We start from the raw sequence: 20,413 nt of genomic DNA, 5'->3' as shown, positions 1-20,413 counted from the left end.
AGTTGGCACAGAAACCTACCAAACAACCACTTGTGAGAAGACTACTCTGCTATGGAGAGGGAAGGGCCAAGTGATGAGTGAATAAGAGCTGGAGAGTTGGAAATGGCCATTCTTGTATTTATGCAGGCCAAATATATTTGAATTATGGACTAATTCATGTAGCATAAATGATTTTGAATGAGTGCTGTGTGTGAAAGAGTGCTTCTTGTTGCCTCTGTGCAGCAGAATGGAGCTACTGCCCCCTTGCATTGCAAGTATAAAGGAATGAAATGACACTTTTGAATAGTACACTGATAAAATAAGATGCAAAATAAGAGGGGTAAAATCCTCATGTATTCCATAGGGAATAGTGTCTGCTATTGTCATAGCTTGGCACTATCCAAATATAATTAACAGGAAAGTATGTTAGGCACTTAATGGGAAATAATTCTCATAATGACAGTGTCATTCTCTCCTCACAACTGCCTTTTCTACCCAATATTAAACATATAAAGAGTGTAATTGGCAAATTGGTTTCACAAGTTTAACCCTTCTTTTTTTCTATTTATAGGCTTGCATAGATGATAACATAGATATGGTGAAATTTCTGGTGGAAAATGGAGCCAGTATTAATCAACCTGATAATGAAGGCTGGATACCTCTACATGCAGCTGCTTCCTGTGGATATCTTGATATAGCAGAGTAAGGATTTTTTTCCTATATTTAACACAAACTCTCTTAATGTGTGATAGCCTTTTGATGAAGCAAGTGCTAATAGAACAGGATGTTGTTTAACTTCAGGAGTACCTTGAGCAACCTGTTCCATTTTACGAGCTATGAAAACCGGCTTCTCTACAAGAGAATAGATGTGCGTCTGCATATGTATATACATGTACTAAGATTAATTATGATGTGATGAACTTGTGTATCTGGTGAACACAGTCATAGAAATGATCTTCATTTCATCATTCTTCATTTTGGACCTGTGCTTTCAGTTGCGTGTCAGTTAGTGAAAACTGCTTTAGTGTTTGTTTGTTGCTTCTAATTTGTTGTTAGAGCTTACCTAGGGTGAAAGAACAAGCACTTGCTGACTGGTGATTTTCTTCATTCAGTTGATTGATATTCCCCAAGAAGTTCGCAGATAGGATGGTTGTGGTTTTTGAGAATAGCTCTTTGCAGTCTTTATCATTCCCATTTGATCTTTGTTGAGTCCCTTTGCTAGGAGGAAATAGAGTTTGAGAAAACCACATTTAGGATTTTGTATGCCCTTGAAAAAAGGAAGTGGTAATAGCTATATTCTTTTGATTCTGCAGTACATTTAGAATACTGTTTGTGCTGTCAAATAGTCTAGGATGGAATTTTAGCAGTTCAGTAACTTTTCAGTGTTAGCCGAAAATTTGTTTTTAGGGCAACATACAATATTCTAGATGCTTTTCCTATCTTATTTGTTCTTGGTGCAATTTAGGTCACTTATTTTCATTATACTAGTGGGGATCTAAGTTTGCAATAATTACTAGCCCATGGCTTTGGTAAGATTTAAATGAATGCTCTCAATTGTAATAGAACGAATGAATTTTTAACTCTGCAGAAGGGGAAGCCGTTCTGATGCTAACCTGTGTACTTCACACACAAAAATTAGCAAACTGAGGAAGAAAGGCTTTCAAACACATTTTGAGATAAATATGCATTCTCAGTTATCACTGTAATTATTTGCAAGTAACTCTTGTGACTTCTCTTATTTTGCTTATGAATATATTTCATATGCTTTGATATGTTTAGTCACTATGGCGATTTCTTCTGGACTTATGCAATATTATCTCAATAGCAGATAAAGAATGGTGCTTGCTTAAAAATGACATTCTAGTCCTGAGAAGATTATTACTAGACTCTATATTAAAAGACAAATGTCAGTTTTTGTGATTAGGGAATTATAAACTCATACTCCTTGCTACTGGCATCTTATGTGAGACAGCATGGCAATACCTTAGGTTTGCTTTATTCAGAGTCCTCTATTTCTAGGATCTTTTACCAAACTATTCGGTTCAAACATACAACAGAGTTAGTGTGGTGTAGCGGTTAGAGTGTTGGACTTTGGTCAGAGAAACTTTGTTTCAAATCCCCATTCAGCCATGAAACTCATTGGATCACTTTGAAACATCACATGCTCAGCCTAACTCGTCTTGCATGGTTGTGAGGATAAAGTCGGGTAACATTCCTGTGTGCCAGTCAATTGGGGAAATGGGGGAAACTTGTGAATACTGATTTTAATAATGAATTGTATCATGCATTAACAGTGGAGCAGGTAATAAGTGAAGAAATATGAAGAAAGGATTGGAGTGATAACTAGAAATATAATTTTCCTTACATTAGAAGTTGGGTTCTATACATTCGTAGATGAAGGTGAGCCTTTTGTCAGGAATTTTTGTCACATGTTACTTATTTCTCACTTAGCTCTTCATCTGGTGTGTTTTGGTGAGTGTCTGCAATATGTGGTGGTCTTATAGCATGCATCCTCATCAGGTTGTCTATATAGCACTGATTTCACAGCAGACACTGTTTCTTTCTTAACCCCCTCCCTTCCCCCCCAATCTCTTGTCAATTAGACTTGATGAGGAAATGTTCTGTTACTGAGCTACCTTCATACATCTTTAAAAAGTATATAAACGGCCATGATGGCCTGCCCTGACGTTCAGATGCTCAACCGCATTGTGATTGTTTTTAATGAAAGGTGGTATATAAATGCAGCAATGAATGAATGATCTTTGTGAGGATGAACATTTAATGTGTTATGGCTTCTCATAGAATATTGTGTGTAGTCAAGGGAAAAAAGCAATGTATGAAGCAAACCTTTCTGATTGTTAGGTGATTTCGGATATATTTTGATATCCCATCTATCCATAGATTAAAACTGGCCCTAAGGTTGCCATAAGCTGAATTAATAACCTTCCAGGGAACAATAATGATGCCCCTGAGAGCCTCTCGAAGGATTGTTGCTTCAAACCAGAACACATCCTACCAGTCTGATTAGGCAACCAACAGAAAAACGTCTAGCTAAAATGTGATTAAGGTACATCCCTTTCCTGACAAATAAGTTTATTTCTTAACTGCCAGCTTGGTCATTCACCTGTAGTAATTAACATAGCTTGATGGATATGTCAACTTGCCCATTGTTTTGTTCCAAATCTGTAAGTGGTGCTTAGCTGAATCTCCATGGCTTGATTGGCCAAGGGTCCCATCGCAACATTTTTACCTGCAATCCCCATATTTACATGGGCAACCCCATTATAGGTCTCTAATAACATACTATCAGGGGTTCACTCACATGCTATCCTCTGCCAGCAGTGTCCTTCCACTGTCTACATAGGTCAAGCTGGTCAGTCTATGTAAAAGAATGGACACAATTCTGATGAAAAATTGCAGCATTAAACACAATGTGAGAATTTCTGCTTTCCAAGACACTCTGCTGCCAATCTAAGAATCACAACTTGGAACTACTGAATTAGAATTTTATCAGGAGGTTCAGTTCTCTTCAAGCTTTGATGAAGTCAGTGCTTTCCTGTCTCATTACAGGTGTTAATTTACTTGGCAAGCCTAGGAAGATTTTTGTTATTGCCAGTTACTGCTATTGTGAATTATCATTGTGCTAATATGTTTAATCCTATGTGCTTATACATATAATCTTGCACATTTAAGCAAGCCTTGTTGTTAAGCTTATTAAGCCTCAAAACATGCCCATAGGTTTTTTTAACTGGGCTGCTTTGGGGCAGTGGCATTTACTGCCAGTGGCAAGGCTTTCCTCCATCTTCTATTGGCTGCTTTGAAGTACAGGATAAGGACACATGGGCTGTCTTCACATAACATGGAACCATGGCCCAATGGACCCGTGGCTCCATCCCTCTCCTCTGCTCTCCCATCTGCATTCGGATGTTCAGGAGAGTCAGAGAGACTGCAGATATGTGGGAAGAGCTGGCTGTGCAGGCTTTCTTCTTGAACAGGACAGCCCGCACAGCCAATTGGGATGGAGTGAGTGAGGAAACTCCAGTTCACAGTGGCAAAACTCCACTCTGACTGAAGGTTCAATGTGGAGTTTGCGGGGGAGGAAGTGTGGGTCCCTTTCTACCGCAAATTCCATTTTCCTGAATTTGGATGTCCAGGTGAGGAAATGGAAGATGAAAGTACCTCTGGTTTTCTGTTACGTCTGAATTTGGCTCTGCATAAATTTACAGCATATTTTAATCAAAAACTTTATAGATTTGACTAAGGTTCATCAATATAGTATACATTTTAAAGAATCTCATACACAAAAAAGTAATGATTGAGTGATCCATCCTCCCCAAAAGGAAAAAAAAGAAAATGCTCTGTTCTTACACTGAAAATAAGTTCAAAAACTCAGACCAGATCTTGTAATGTTTAGAAAGACACATTATTTAACAAGAAAGGGGGCATTTGTGTACTGCTAGGATGATCAACTCATAAACCCAAATGTCAATATTTGGGGAATTCTTAAGCTTGCAATTCTGTAGAAGAATATTTAGCATGGGAAACACCCTGGTCAGCAAGTGCCATTTGTTAGTAGTAGCTCTTTCTTCTATCTTGGGAGGTTAGCCCAGCAATATCGAAATGGGGTCCAGGGAATATTTTTTAGTAAAAAATAAACTAATTGTATGCAGAAGTATAATTTTACAGTTCAGAAACAAATTTAATAACTACATCCACTCCCACTCATCTCTAGTAGTTATTGGATTTACTAATACACCGTTAATGGAATCTAACAGGGGTCCAGTATATATAGAAAACTATTTTTGTTGGATAAGCTTAAACCTCAGATCATATGATGCTTTGGCAATTCACCAGGAATCATGTCCTATTGGTCTTGTGAAGTAGGTGCATTCAATTCTAAGCTCTGTTTAACTCTTTCAGATCTAATGAGAAGACTATAGGTTGTGGCAAAATAATAGAGCATATTACATTTTGGACCTTATAATAGAACAATAACATGTAATGATTTCTGAAACATCAAATGCAGTAAGAGCATCAGGGCCAAAGCATTTAGAGATAGTTTATCTTAGCTGGATATATTGTCAAGTAGAGGTGAGTATTAAATTAAATTAAATTAAATTAAATTAAATTAAATTAAATTAAATTAAATTAAATTAAATTAAATTCTTGTAGCACCTGAAATAGTTTCAAAACAGAAGTAGAAGATTTCATTTAGTTTAAACAGGGAATACAAGCACTCCCCAAGTCTCAAGCACCAGACTTAAAAACATCCGTACATACAAACAAAGCTCCATAGCATATTACATTAAGGAAATCCCCAACTTAACAAATGGCAGCCTGCACATAGGCCGTCCATTTTGGGGACGATATGTGCTCTGTCCGAATGATGTACATCCAACTTACAAATGAACCTTTGGACTACAAGTTGGGGTCTTCCTGTAGCGGCAGATTCAACAGCATTTGAAGTGGGAATAATAACGCCCGTATTTGGCTGCTGACCTCTCTTCGTCCCTTCACCCTCAGAATGAGACAGGATATCACCCACAGACATTTCCTGCCTGATTTTAGAGTACAAATAAAAGGCTATTGACAGCAGCCTGGAATACTGTTAATGGAATGTTGCTGAGTCTGCAACATTCAAGATTCAGTGAGTAAAGATTCAGTGAGTAAAGATTCAGATGCAAGATTCAGTGAGTAAAGGGTTATGGGTTTACAACCCTGCAGTAAACCCACAGTGTATGGGTGGGTTTACAGCAGTGTTTCTCAACCACTGGTCCATGGACCAGTGCCGGTCCGTGAGCTGTTGGGTACTGGTCCATGAGAGTACCAGTCCCTCACACGTAGAGGGGCGGCCTGGGAGCCACGGAGCCTGGATGAGTTCTCCAGAGCTCATTTCTAGGCAGGTAGCCCTCACTGCTGGATAACGTTAATTTAGCTTCTTCAGATGAACATTATCCAGCAACGAGGGCTGCCTGGAAATGAGCTCTGGAAAGCTCCCGGTGGTGGCCCCTACCGGCCAAAAATTGTTTTAGAGGGCCTGGGTTTGGGGTGACCCCTATACTAACCGCTGGTCCAGGAAATTGCACATGAAGAATGTACCTTTCCATGACTCCAAAAACGTTGAGAAACACTGGTTTACAGCCCCACTGTAAACTCCAGGTCACCAATGACAATTGGATGAGTGGTTGGGGACAAGACTGACTTAAGTTGTGCAGGCTCTTCTTCTTGCATTTCATGGTCATTTGACCTTTTTCTTTTTAAAGGGTGTGTGTGTACCTACCTGAGAACTAACAATAACACTTTATACATCTGATGAATTGGACTATATCTAGTAGCCCGTGAGAACTTGTGCTAAGAAATGTGTTTTTAAAGTGCCACAAGGCTTAATATATAAGATTATTAAATGATGGCATATACCATTTATTATTTTGTACAGAACTTTTTTATTTATCATTTAATGAAGCTGGGACAAAATAGATTAGAAGATCTATGACTTTTTAGAAATCTCCTTTTTTAATTTAGTATTGGAAAATAATACATAATAAAACATATTTTATCAAAAATATATATTATAAGATTCAATTAATTCACCAAATGAAAGTTGTTGAATACATTTAAGGTTTTCTTATTTTTATTTACACAGGTTTTAAATCAGATGAAGAACAAAATTGGAACAAGGGAACTCACATTCTCTCCTATAGAATATAGAAACTAATCATTAATATTTAACAACACTTTTGAACTTGTGGATTGAGGGGGTGGAGCCCATACTGTAGAGCATTGAGGATGTCTGGTTCTGTGCTTGAATTATTTGCATTACTTATATTTTGTATGTCACGGCTTGGTTGGTTCTCTCCTCTTTAGACTGCTTGACAGTATGATGATCAATTAAGTTGAGGGGGATTTTTCCTTGTGGGGTTCAAGATTCTTTATTGATGTCTATTACTGTCCTAGTCTTAGATCTTTTAGACACAATTAATATTATCATATTCTTATGTCTTTTTGATGGACAAGATCTTGTATGTAAACTTGTATGGTTTTGTTGGACTCTCAGAGATGTAACCTTTCTGCTTCTACTTATAATACTAATAAAAGCATTTAAAAACGATGAAAAGTGCCACAAGGCTTTTCTCTGTTAACACAGCTAAGCTTGTGGAAGCTACCTTTCATTTCATGTTGAGTGTGCTAATTTTCTTGTTGAGTAACTTCCCAAGTCTTAAAGCCAGTTTATCAAATCTCCAATTCTAAGCCAGAGTACAGATCTTATTATTATTCTCTCATGGATTTTTTCTAAGTTGCCTGTAACAGTTGATACGTTGTGTGTCCGTTTTCAATAAAAATGTTTTCAGGATTCATTGTACTACATGGTAGTAGTTCAGTGACATCTTTGCATACCTAGACACTTGGGTAGCATTATTAGTTTGAAGGGGAGCTGATACTGGATGAGATTGGGAAGATGGCTCACCAAGATAGAGAGCACAGACCTTGCACCCAGAGTACACCCTCCTAAGCAGTCTGTCTGAAGAAGTCTCTACCTTAGAGTTGAAATAAGTATACAGGGATCACTGCTGGCAGTGGAGAAATGCTGTAGTAAAGCCCAGAGGAGGTGTTTGGGCTGAATGTACAAGATCTTGAATGTAAGGGGTGGTCATACTTCTCATGTAATCAGGTTTTTGATAGCCCTTATGGTAGACAGAATAAGGATTATCAAATTCTGCATGTTAAATGTGCTGTGTACTTCACACATCAGGTGGTGTGTGGGGTGAAGAGTGCAGGAGGAAGCATGAATATTTGCTAAGCAGGGTTTGCCCTGGTTTGCATTTGGATGGGGGCTACATGTGAACTCTGTCTGATGTAAGATATTATGATTAGTTATATACTGCTTTTCAACCGAAGCTTCCAAAACGGTTTGGATGGATGGATGGATGGATGGATGGATGGATGGATAGGTATAAATAGAATATTCCTCTTAGGAGATGAGGCCATAGCTTAGTGGTAAAGCATCTGCTTGCACGTGGAAGGTCTCAGATTCAACTGGGAAAGACTCCTGCCTGAAATCTTGGAGAAGCACTGCTAGTCAGTATAGACCGCATTGAGCTAGATGGTCTGACTCGGTATAAGGCAGTTCTCTATAGGTGACTTCTGTTTCAGAGCTTGTGCAAACAAAGACTATAACTAGGTGTTGTTGTTTTTTAATGAAGGGTGGTATATAAATTGAACAAAAAATTAAAACCACACTTTTGTGAATGTGACAATACCAACTATTTTAAAATTTTGTTTTTAACTTCATTTCCATTTCTATCCTACCTTTCCTCTGAGTCTCTCCCTCCAGCCCCCCCCCCCCCCAAAAAACACCACAAATCAAGCATTGATGTGACCCAGTTTTGCTTAGCCTCAGCAAGTTTGCTGTATCAAGTACTTTCAGGTCATGCCCTGGGCACTCTTATCCATGTATCTACAATCTTAGACACTCAATTCCCAATATTTTGTCACACTCCAGCTTGAGAACAGGATTCTGTTTGTGGCTGTCAGTGGCTCCCATTGAGTTCTTGCCACCTCTACAACAGTGTGTTCTCTGCTCTACAGTGCCTGAGTCTATATTCAGCTTGAAGTGCTGGTGTGGGGCCAAGTTTGGAAAACTGGGCCTGTCACTTCACCTTTATCAGGCAGTAGCCTTGATCTACAAGGAGATGTGGGCTAGATGGTCTGGTCATGTGGAACCAATGCTTGTCCTAGCTTCAGGCCCTCCCTCCCCTTGCATTCAAGGATAAGGAATTCTAGTTTCATTCTTGATTTAAAACAAGTCAGGATTTGCCAAGACGTCTGAATTGGCAGATCTTTACTTGTTCCAAATAGTTTGCAGATAAGCCAGGATTTGAAGTTGAGATTCAGTCATTGTGCATATGCCTGAAGTGAGGGGGCATGGTGTAGAATCAGGATTATCTGGATATGATGTCTGCCCCATGTCATGTAAATCTAAGTGGAATTTTGGATTGGAGAAAGGAGTAGAACTTACTATCTCTTTCCTTATCCCTTACCCACTGAACTTGATAAGCCTTTAGTTGTTTCCATATATATTACTTAAAAGCAAATCTGCAAACCTGAATTGCAAGCATAAAGAAGGGATAACACTCCTCAAATAGCACATAATGACTTTTAACAAGAACCATTATATAAAGTGGACTATTTTAAGCTACAAATAATTTTAAAATGGGCTTAAATAAATGTGAGGGAACTGTAGACTTCCACAAGAAATATTAGTATCTGATAATATTCTCATTGACATATGGCACTGGGCTGGTTTTTTTCTTATAGAACTTATTCATAAGGGTTCAGATACATCATTATTTATATACAGCAAAAATATGGTATGTATGTGTGTTCTAAGGGATTGCTTTGAAAAATATATACTGAAATTGGAAGGTGCTAGTGGCAACTTTTGTAAGTTGAGCTATGAACTGATGCTGGAAAACCAGGAGTGCATTTTGGTTTGGAATAAAATAATCATGGGCTTAACTCTGGTACTGAAGACAAGTGCTTGAAATGAACACGTTTGGCAGCACCGCATTTCCTAATTCTACATGTTGCCTCTATGTTGCCTGTGGAAGTGCAAAAAAAAAAAGAAAAGAAAAAAAAATGTGGGCAAAGTTGTGAAAAGAGAGTTCTGAAGATTTCCAAGCAGACAGGAAAATGAGGCATCGATTTCCTTTTTTAATAGAGTGGAACAGAAAATGTTTGGTTGTGTTTGTTTTTTAATTTTTGAAACATATTTTTTATACCACCCAAATCTTACGTCTCTTTAAGAAGGTACCCTTACGTACCCTTTAAGAAGGGTATGGTGAGAGTGAACCACCTAATGGAGCAGCGGGGAAATGCTTGACTAACAAGCAGAAGGTTGCCGGTTCAAATCTTTGCTGGTACTAATATCGGGCAGCCGTGATATAGGAAGATGCTGAAAGGCATCATCTTATACTGTGCGGGAGGAGGCAATGTTAAACCCCTGCTGTATTCTACCAAAAGAAAACCACAGGGCTCTATGGGCACCAGGAATCGAAATCGACTTGACAGCACATTTTACATGGTGGGAGTGTTTGCTAAAAAAAAGAGGTGTTTGGCTTATCTATCTGGAAAAGATGCATTTGTCCTGTAAGTTGCTTGAAGTATATGAACGGAAAACAGACGGTAGTTGTCTGAATTGTATGGGGTGGTGCTGTTGGAAAGGCACTGTGCGCATGCTGGCGCACAGTGGCTGACATCCTGAAGAATGAAGCATTTGCATAATGAGCAAAGTTGTGCTAGCGTAAGAAGATTGCACAGTTGCACTAAAAACCCAGGGATTTGCACACTTGTTCAACTGCAGTAAAAGTAAAGTGTGCTGTGAAGTCAGTTTCGACTCCTGGCGCCTACAGAGCCCTGTGGTTTTCTTTGGTAGAATACAGGAGGGGTATGACAGCAACTGTGCTGTCATACAATTACAAAAACGTTCCATTTAAAACAAATGAGAAGTGCCACTGTTGTGCACTGTTGCCCAAGTGCAAACATGCTTGAGAAAACACATTGCTAGTCTGGAGCACATAACAGCTTTGTACTAGTGTGATGTGCTTTGTGAGGATAACAGCCACTGCTTTTTAACTTTATTTGTGGCAGTTATATACCGCTCTTCAGGCAGACCTCCTTTAAGAATGAGGAAAGGAGCAGATTTCAGTTTCCAAGCAAAAGCCACTGTATTGAAGATGTTCAGTTTTCTTTCTCACACAGTATAGGTCACAGTTTACAAAGGGTTAACTTCCACTTCTAGCACAGACATTTCTCTAGCACATACTTCTGTTTGTGCTAAAGGAAGAAACCTGATTCTCAAGACAAGTGCAGATTGGGCATTCCATGGCAAATCAACAAATGAAGGTTGCATCATAACTTGGGGTGGAGGGAAAAGCCTGAAGATTGGTTCAAGATTGCATTTCCCCCCAAATGTGTGCTCATTCTTTTTGCTGCTGAATGAAATATACTCTCTCAGTACCAACCATTGGTCATTTTTGAAGCTCATTTTTGAAGCTCAGGATCTCTTTCAAGAATGTAGAGGACTGGTGTGCTCAAGTTGGGAGAAATAATCAGTAATTGATGGGCAAACAACTAGGACGTTTCTGCCATACGTAATTAGATCCAGTAAATGTTTTAGTTAGGTTGATTCACCTACTAATGATGAATTTGCTCAGCACACCTCATTTGTACACCAGTGTGATTATTTGGGCTGCCAAACTTGAAACATGCAAAAATGTTGTGCTTTTCCTCTGCTCACCCCCGAAATCAACAAGTGCACAAGGTGGTTTAATGTTTACAATACACTTGTTTTGTAGGTTAGGTTGTGTTCAACTCATTTTGATATTCCAAGCGATTATATTTTAAAACTGTTTTTACTGTGCATGCCAATGTTAGATGTACTCTTCATCCAGTCCTGCCATATAAATGCTGATAGTGGTGTGCAATAAAAAACACACTTCGTTCATCTTCATTTTTCATGTTTCTAATTTTTAATTTGTCATTTTCATTTGTTGCTTAATATTTTGCTTGATTCCCCTTTCCCAATCACCCCCACCCCCAATAAATGTCATGGTATTATCAGGTGTTATGTTGCTTTTTTAATGGCTAAGTAGCTGAACAATTCCATAGACATTGGATCCAAGTATTCCCATTCCATTGACTTCTGTTTTGCATCCAGTTAGCATTGATTTCTTAGGCATTGTATGACTTCCAAAGAAACAGACCTTCCATATTTTAGACACAGAGGGGCAATGTTTCCCATTTTAGAGGCAATTCTTAATAGGTGCACAATTCTGCATTGACCTCAAGACAGCAGTAGTTACCAGGCACTGGCAGTATGTGTGTATACCAAACTACAAAATAAGTGAATTTTGAATATTATATTAATTTGCACACAAGTAAAAGTAGGGGATTTTTACTACCCCTTCCCCCCTCCCCCTAAATCCATTAGTCTAAAACATTTGGATCACAGATACAGTGTGCTGGGTGAACTGATCACTAGTAGGAATATAACCAAATCTATTACTGGATCTACTTGTTCACAGGAAATAATGGACAATGAAATTCCTGAAAATTTGGAATGCTCTTAAATATTTTGACTGCCAATTATTGCTGTATTTCAGTTCATTTTGGCACACCAGCAGTCTACATTTGTGAAAGAGAACCTGCGCTCAAAATGAGCCCTTCATTACTGTTATAGGTAAGCACATCTCATTTTACAGTAAAAAGAATGAGCACACATTTTAGGGGAAATGTGATCTGGAACAAAGTTTCAGAGGAATGTGGCTCTGTCTCCAGTGATGTGTTGTTGTGTGGGATGTGTGTGTGCTGTAGATACATTTCAATATGTAACACTTCTACAAAATTTCAGCAAAATTCATTACAATGATGCTTGTGTGCCAAATTTTGTTGATTTGATATGGAACAACACAACTGATAAGAGGCTGTCATTAGCAAGCAGTATAGGTAACAATAACTGAATTAGAAAAAGTGAAATACTTTGTTTTTCCCTTTCTGCCAAAGTCTGCTCAGTATTAATTTGCTTCAGAAATAATCATATTTGTAAATATTTCATTTCTAATGTTGAATAGTTAACATTCCAGATTTTCTTCTGGTATGGTATACCTGTGTTAAAGCAAGTAGTGGTAGCTTCTGCTCAACTTGGTGCCTTGACTTCGGATGAAGACAGGATGCCTACTGAATACAAGATGTACATTACCATTGAACTGGTGAGAAATAGTGTTTTTGCTGTAACTTACTACCCACCTCCCAGGAAGATCTGCTCATTCACACTGTGGTAGAACCCTGGCAACTGAGGACAGAACAAAGTCCTTACATTGGGCACTAGCTCCCAGTGGTGTAAAAGGGACCACTGCTTACCTTTAGCCTAGTGCCTTGTAGGAGGAACAACTTTTATCTTTTATCCATCCATCCAGTTTAGAGACTGCCCTTCCTAAAGTGGCTCAGGGCAGTTTTCATTAAAATAAAAAACACATAATAAAGCAATTAAAATCAGAAAACATTTAAACCAGATAAAAACCCATTAACATTAAAATTAAAACTAGATATAATTAAAAGCCAGGCTAAAAAGATGGATCTTTTAGGCTCTCCTGAAGGCCTCCAAGGAAGATAATCCTCTTATTTCCACGAGGAGCACGCTTCACAACCTAGGGGTGACACCTGAGAAGGACCGATCTCAGGTTGCCACCACATGAACTGGTGGCACCCGATGATGGACTCGTCCTGATGATCTTAATGAGTGTTGGGATCTTGTAGAAAATGGTTCTCTCTCAGGTAACCTGGACTTAAGCAAATTCACTTGGTGAAATACTTCATCAGACATGCATCTTATGATCCTTGCTCGTCTCTAGCTAAAGGGTCTTCTGGGGTACTTAATTGGGTTCGGGGCGGGGGGAAGTAACTGAAATTTGCTCAGATGGACTATTTAAGCTGTGAGAATGGTAGGCTCTCATCTCAAAGGATTTGGGAGTGGATTATTTATTCAATTTTTATGTCTTTCATAATGAATCTCAAGGCAGTTTATTGTTGGGAGATGTACAATATGAAGCATGCACCCCCCGACTCAAATTTTCCTCGTAATATTTGCATACATCATATGAAATGAGAAGTAAAAATGATTCCCTCCCAGTGCTGTTTTACTCAGGTATGGAGCTGGATATTGCACACTCATGTAATAGAGTAGAAGGGAAGGGAGATGGTTTCAGGAGAGAAGGAAAAAGGATATCTGTCTTGTCGTCTTGAAGTCTCCCTTATGTAGCTAAAGCAGTTGTATTTTGGACTGGTAGCCAGCTCAAATAGCAGCACAGGTTCAGGAAATTTAAACTAAACTATACTGCTCTAAGGAAGTTCAGGGATGGTTGCCAGCATGGTGTGTAGCCAGTCCCAGCCCGTTAGTGTTTCAGTCAGTCGCCAAAAGCACTTGCCAGCTCACCAGGGGTGCGGATGATTTTAATCCTGGTGAGTAAGAATCCCCAAAGGGCAGATGATTTTCTCTTGTGAAGCTTACAGCCTGATTTCCTGCAGTTAGCCATGCCTCAGTCCACTGATCTCAATGTGCTTAGACATTACTTGTTCTGCACAGAATAACAATTCTAGCTTTTTGCTTCCTCGTGGGCCTGCTGGGATATTTGCAGCTGTGTGCCTTGTGTCTTGGATTGTGCCTACCGAAGGGAAATTGTGTCTACTGAAGAATAAGGATAAGAGCAGCAGCAGTGCATGCTGGATCTGGAGTGGGAGTTCAAAATGGGGTGTCATTACATAGCCCACTGAGAAGGGGGCAAATTGTGCCACCTAGCTCAGCTCTGGCAGTGACGAAGGATTCAGACGGAAGGGAGCCTGAAGTAGGAGGGAAAACCTTTTTAAAAGCATGTGTGTATTTGCAACATGCATGATTAAGAAGTGTACAAGTTGGCAGAGCAGCTGCTTATAAAAGAAGTTTTTCCTGAAAAGGATAAGCCAGCTCATCCTGCTTGCTCACCTGTGCTCGTCCTCTTGGTGGTGCAGTGGTGGGGATTGAACCCAGCAAGTCCAATCCACCTTACTGTGTTGCCCAGACAAAGAGAAGAGAGCACAAGCAGAGGTGGTGGCTGTGACTTTATTTCACTGGCTTACTCCGGATGCCCCTGCTGGACCAAATACTTCTTGGTATTCCACCCTGACACACCACCCAAACACAGAATGAGTAACAGTAAAGCCTTCTGGAAAGAGAGAACAGGCAAGTTATAGAAGCAGCAATGAGTGCTCTTGTAGCCATCACTCTCCCAGTTTTCCCTGCCTTGCCACCTGGAGAAAGAACATAGGCATTTCTAAATTTTTTAAATTTTTAATTTTTACATTTATATCCCGCTCTTCCTCCAAGGAGCCCAGAGCGGTGTACTACATACTTGGGTTTCTCCTCACAACAACCCTGTGAAGTAGGTTAGGCTGAGAGCGAAGTGACTGGCCCAGCGTCACCCAGCAAGTATCATGGCTGAATGGAAATTTGAACTCAGATCTCCCCGGTCCTAGTCCAGCACTCTAACCACTGCACCATGCTGGCACCCTTCTTACATTTGAGAGAAGGTGGTGGTGGCAGCAGGCAGATGCTGCTTTCACAAATGGTTCACCGTGCACTTGGCAATGTGGAAGGGAAATTGGACAAATGATGGGTATAAGGAGCAGTAGCTACTACTTCGAATTTCTCGCCTGCCCTCTCCCTCTAGGAGGCTCTATTTGGGGCAGAGTAGCAGGGAGGATTCCTGCCCTCACCCTCTAGGAACCCCTTACTCTTGAGGCAGAGTAGCAGGGAAGATTAGGCCCACTGGGGCCACAAGTGAATGAGAAGCAGCTGTGGCTGCTCCTACTACTGTTTGGTTTCACCCCCTGGCCAGACAGGTTTCAGTTTCTCACTCGTGCCACCCCAGAGTGCCAACGGAGAGCAGGGACAGAACGCAGCAGGCGCAACCACTGCCCACCATGGCCTGACACACCAGGACTCAAGTTCTTGTTGTCAGGGGTGCCAACAGGATTTTCTGGGCCAGTATGCTGTATGTGGATTACGTCCCCATTCACAGCCAGTATGGCAGGAACTGCTGCTTATGTACTCTAAATAAGTCCTTCTATGACAGTTTTATAGTGAACCCCTAAAGAACTGCTTCACCTCAGTCATATTCCACACCAAACCTAATCTACACATACAGAAACAAGTTGAAATAACTTGAGGATTTCAATCAAATGAATCATCATGTTTTATCAAAAAACCAACTCCTCCCACTAAATGTGAGTCTGGAATGTTCTAAATTGCTCCCTGGAATGTGTGCAGTCGTAATAAAGTGCTTGCCCAGTTTGAGCCCTACCACTGTAAGCCCACCGCAATCACCTAGAATTGAGAGATGGTGCTGCTTTAGTGCCAGCACCTCTCATTTTAACCATTTCCCTGCTTAGTCTGTTTGATTGACATACAGGAGAACCTCCATATTTGTGTGGGTTCCATCCTCTGCTGCTGCTACTGCAGATAAGGAAACCATGAATATAGAGGCAATGGTTCTATAATGGATCGTGTTGGTCAGGTTCCCAGAGTCAGGAAAATAGTTCAGAAATGGGGGAAATTGCCCTAAAAATGCAGGGGGAAGTGATCTACAGTGATCTTCAGGTCTCCAGCAGTACAACAATGCCCCAATAGCAAAAGATTGCCTGACAATTGCGGGGCTTTGTCCTTTTTTCCTGCAAAAGGAGCCATTTTAAGGCTCCCGATCTCAAAATGGCAGCCAGAAATGACCTCTGAAGTAATTTATGTCCACCCCCTACCCACAGATGTATGAAAATTAACACCTTAGTTGCCAGTATTTTTCAGCATATACCGAGTTTGGGTGCCAATTCTTGGACGACGGGTATGTGAAACAGCAAGTGTGGAGCCAGCAATTAATGAGGTTCTTCTGTACTTGTTTGACTGGAGCTAACATGTTAGATCTCCTGGAATGTGCTATTTCCTCACCTTGCCTGCTGCTCCTGGTCTCCTCAAAATGAAGTAGTCCTTCTACTCTTTCAGATTGACGAGAAAAATGTTCCTTTGCTGGTTGTGTGCTTGGGGGCGACTTGGAGTGTTGGACTTGTGAGTGTATGTATATGGCAGTTTTATGTGTGTGGAGTTGTGGGGAAGGGTGTTTGGGGATAGACTGATGTTTGGCTTGTAAGCTAAATAAATATTTGTGACTCCTTCGTTTTGCCTCTTATAGCAGCTCCTTTTATGTTATGACTCTGGATCAATTCCATTTTGTGACTCCTGAGGATGTGGACAAGTTGCTTGGAATGGTGTGGCCTACCACCTGTCCTCTTGATCCATGCCCAACATGGCTTATACTATCTGGCAGGGAGACTGTTTTAGAGACCCTGGCAAAGATTATAAATGCTTCTCTGAGGGAGGGTAGAATGCCTCCTTGTCTTAAGGAGGCAGCCATTAGACCACTTCTGATTAGAATCCTGCCTTGGATCCCTCAGAGTTAAGCAACTACAGGCTTGTCTCCAACCTTTCATGGCTGGGCAAGGTGATTGAGAAAGTGGTGGCCTCCCAGCTCCAGGTGGTCTTGGAGGAAAGTGATTATCTAGACCTATTTCAAACTGGTTTTCAGGTGGGCTGTGGGGTGGAGCTGCCTTGGCCTGATGAATGATCTCCAATTGGGAATTGACAGGAGGAGTGTGACTCTGGTCCTTTTGGATTTCTCGGTGGCTTTCAGTACTATTGACCATAGTATCCTTCTGGGACGTCTGAGGGGATTGGGGGTGGGAGGGACTGCTTTGCAGTGGCTCCGCTCCTACCTCAAGGGCAGACTCCAGATGGTGTTGCTTGGAGATGGTTCTTCAAAATCTGAATTTTCCTATGGTGTTCCTCAGGGCTCCATATTGTCTCAGATGTTGTTTAACATCTACATGAAAGCACTTGGAGGGATGATCCAGAGATTTGGTGCAGGGTGTTATCAATATGACACCCAAATCTACTTCTCCATGTCAACCTCATCAGGAGAAGGCATAACCTCCCTACATGCCTGCCTGGAGGCAGTAATGGGCTGGATGAGGGATAACAAACTGAGGCTGAATCCAGATAAGACAGAGGTACTTATTGTGCGGGGTCGGAACTTGGGAGATGATTTTGATCTGCCATTTCTGGATGGAGTCACACTCCCCCGGAAGGAACAGGTATGCAGTTTGGGGGTGCTTCTGGATCCAAACTTCTCCCTGGTGTCCCAAGTTGAGGCAGTGGCCAGAGATGCTTTTTATCAGCTTTGGCTGTTACTTCAGCTGCGTCCGTTTCTTGAGATGAATGACCTCAAAACGGTATTACATATGCTGGTAACCTCTAGGCTGGATTACTACAATGTGCTCTCCAGTTGCTGGGAAGCAGCAGTGAGAGAGCATTATTGGCCTACATGTCCCAAGGGTTGCTACTGTGGGAAACAGAATTCTGGACCAGATGGTCTGATCCAGCAACATTCTCTTTATGCTCTTAAGTGTGATGATTGTGTTCATATTTTATATAGCTTTTCAAGTTCTCAAAGCACTTTACACAGCAACTAAAATGAAAAGATGATTCCCTGCCGCAGATGGGCTCACAGTCTGAAAAGAGACACCAAGTAGCCACTGAAGATATATGGTGAAGAGCTGGACAGAGCTCTTAAGTATAAGAGAACCACAGAGAATTGTAGCAGTGGGGAAATTATGAGAAAGCTCTCTCCACCACTTCCATAGTACTGAAGTGGTCAACCTCGGGTCAATCTTCCCTCAGTGTCAGGAAGGGAAGATTTTATGCACACACCTGAACTCAGTGTTGCACTGCACAACTTGACCACATTTTGCTGTGAGTACCCATTTGTGTTTGGATATTCACAACTACATCTTGAAGTAGCTTTCTTGTACCTGTTTTGGAAAACCTATTTTTCTGCAGGGTGAGCTTGAGAGTTGTCTCACTCTGAACACTCTGTGTCCTATGCAGGGAGATACCTCAAAGTACATTAGTTCCTAAATACAGCTTTGATCTTCTTCAGCAGTGTAGTTCTTGTGTGAGGACTTGTTCAGTTTCCACTTGCCACATCACTGGCATGGGAGTGATGCATGCATCCACAAACACTGGGTTTGGCCAAACCTATACAATTTCTGACTCCTGTAGTTCATAGCTGGATTTGAGATTTCTTTAGCTCATACCTGTTCCTTTCCGCAACCTTTTCTCAGCTGGGAAGTCTTTGTTCCTTAGACTGCTATCTTGGAGTGTGTGTGTTTTTTATTATTGGACAAACTAGAATAATAGGCAGTGAACTGGTTCAACAGGCTGCCATGATGGCAACCCAACTTGCCCTTTGACACACAGGGTGCCGTTTAGTGATTAATTCCATTATCAAATCTGAACAGATGGTGCAGTGGCAAAAGCTGTACTATGGCCAGAACAAAAGTGAATTCCTTGAGCTCAAGCCGATAGTGTAGTCATTGACATTACAGTCAAGAAGTTGGCCTGGCTCAGTTAAAGATTTAGACGTGGTCCATACTCATCAGTACCTGAAAGAGGATACCCGTAGTGTATTCCTTGTAGTGCTTTGCCTCACTGTTGAAACATATCTTGCTTGAGTGTCTTAAGTTTGTTTTAAATCATTAGCCAAACACATATGCATGTGGTTGTAGCTTCACTTTAAAGTGAAGATAATAATTTGCACTTGCCCCCCGCTTGTACATGACGATAGGCTGCTTGTCCTTTTACAACATTGGGACCTGGTGTTGCAAAAGGAGATCTGGATTTGTACTGGGGAGAGTTTCATACTTGATGTGAGTTGAAACTTGAGGGCAGCTGCTTGAACTCTTGTCTGGTGTTTAGTGCAATATGTCTTGGATCCTAAAGGTAAAGTGTGCTGGCGAGTCGGTGTCGACTTTTGGTGACCAGAGAGCCCCATGGTTGTCTTTGGTAGAACACAGGAGGGGTTTACCATTGCCATCTCCCGCACAGTATGAGATGATGCTTTTCAGCATCTTCACTGCACCATAAAAGCCTCGTCTCTCTCCTCCTACCCGAACACAGCTAATGGAACCTGTATGTTTAACAGTTCCAGTTTGTTATAAATATGAGACTATGCTTCCTGTGATTATTAATAGGTGACTTGCTGGACCAGACTGACTATTTTTTAAAAGATCAAAAGGTTTGAGATTTGTGAGCCTAGAAAGTCAGTCACTTCTAATTGATACTTCTGTAACAACCAATGTTTCCCCCCCCCCTTTGTATTAACCTGGTTCTCCCCAAAGTATATAGCTGGTCGCACCTTTTCTCTGCTTCAGACAGTCTTCGGCAGCAATTTTACATATTTTCTCACTTTTATCCTCCTGCTGAGTGTGTAATTAAAATAATTATAGTTATTGTTGTCTGAAGGAGGCGTGGCTCTACAGATCCTCCTGTAGTTAGTAATGACTTGCAAGACTTCAGTTGGACTATGTGGGTGGAGGCTCACATTTCCCCAATCCTAAATAGTATTTCCTGTTTAAGATGGGTCTGAGAAAAATGGATCTTGACTGCCAGAATGGAATGCCAGAAGAACAATTGTTGCTTTATTATCTGATTCAGCACATATGCTCTGAGTATGGGAGTGAGTGTTAAAGGAAGAGGCTTTCTTCATGGCTCCTCCAAGCTGAATACTGCTTTAGAAATTGATTCAGGATTGAATTCTGACTTAGAAAGATTCAAGGCTTCAGGAACCTAATGATGCTAAGGAAGTGCTATGTATAATCAGCATTGAACGAGGAAGGAAAAGAATGTATCTATATCCTTCTCAAACTTCTCTGGGGGTGGGGGCTGACTGGGCATTTTCGTTGAAGCAATGTAGGTGGAGACATTCCCCCCATACAGTACATGCTTTGAGCTGTTCAC

The 20,413-nt window shown here is 40.8% G+C and overlaps 1 protein-coding gene across 3 annotated transcripts in view; it reads left to right on the top strand.

Moving 5' to 3' along the window:
- Positions 1-20,413, top strand: part of PPP1R12A (protein phosphatase 1 regulatory subunit 12A) — a 181,461-nt gene that overhangs the window by 50,793 nt on the left and 110,255 nt on the right. For all 3 annotated transcript variants that reach the window (XM_053252011.1, XM_053252012.1, XM_053252009.1), the window contains exon 2: positions 551-681. In XM_053252011.1, coding sequence (XP_053107986.1) covers positions 551-681 — 131 coding nt within the window. The remainder of the gene's footprint in view (positions 1-550; positions 682-20,413) is intronic.

This window comes from Hemicordylus capensis, chromosome 5, assembly GCF_027244095.1.
Source record: "Hemicordylus capensis ecotype Gifberg chromosome 5, rHemCap1.1.pri, whole genome shotgun sequence".
Taxonomy (NCBI): Eukaryota; Metazoa; Chordata; class Lepidosauria; order Squamata; family Cordylidae; genus Hemicordylus; species Hemicordylus capensis.
The sequence above is the reverse complement of the archived record's forward strand: the minus strand, read 5'-3'. Positions and strand labels throughout refer to the sequence as shown.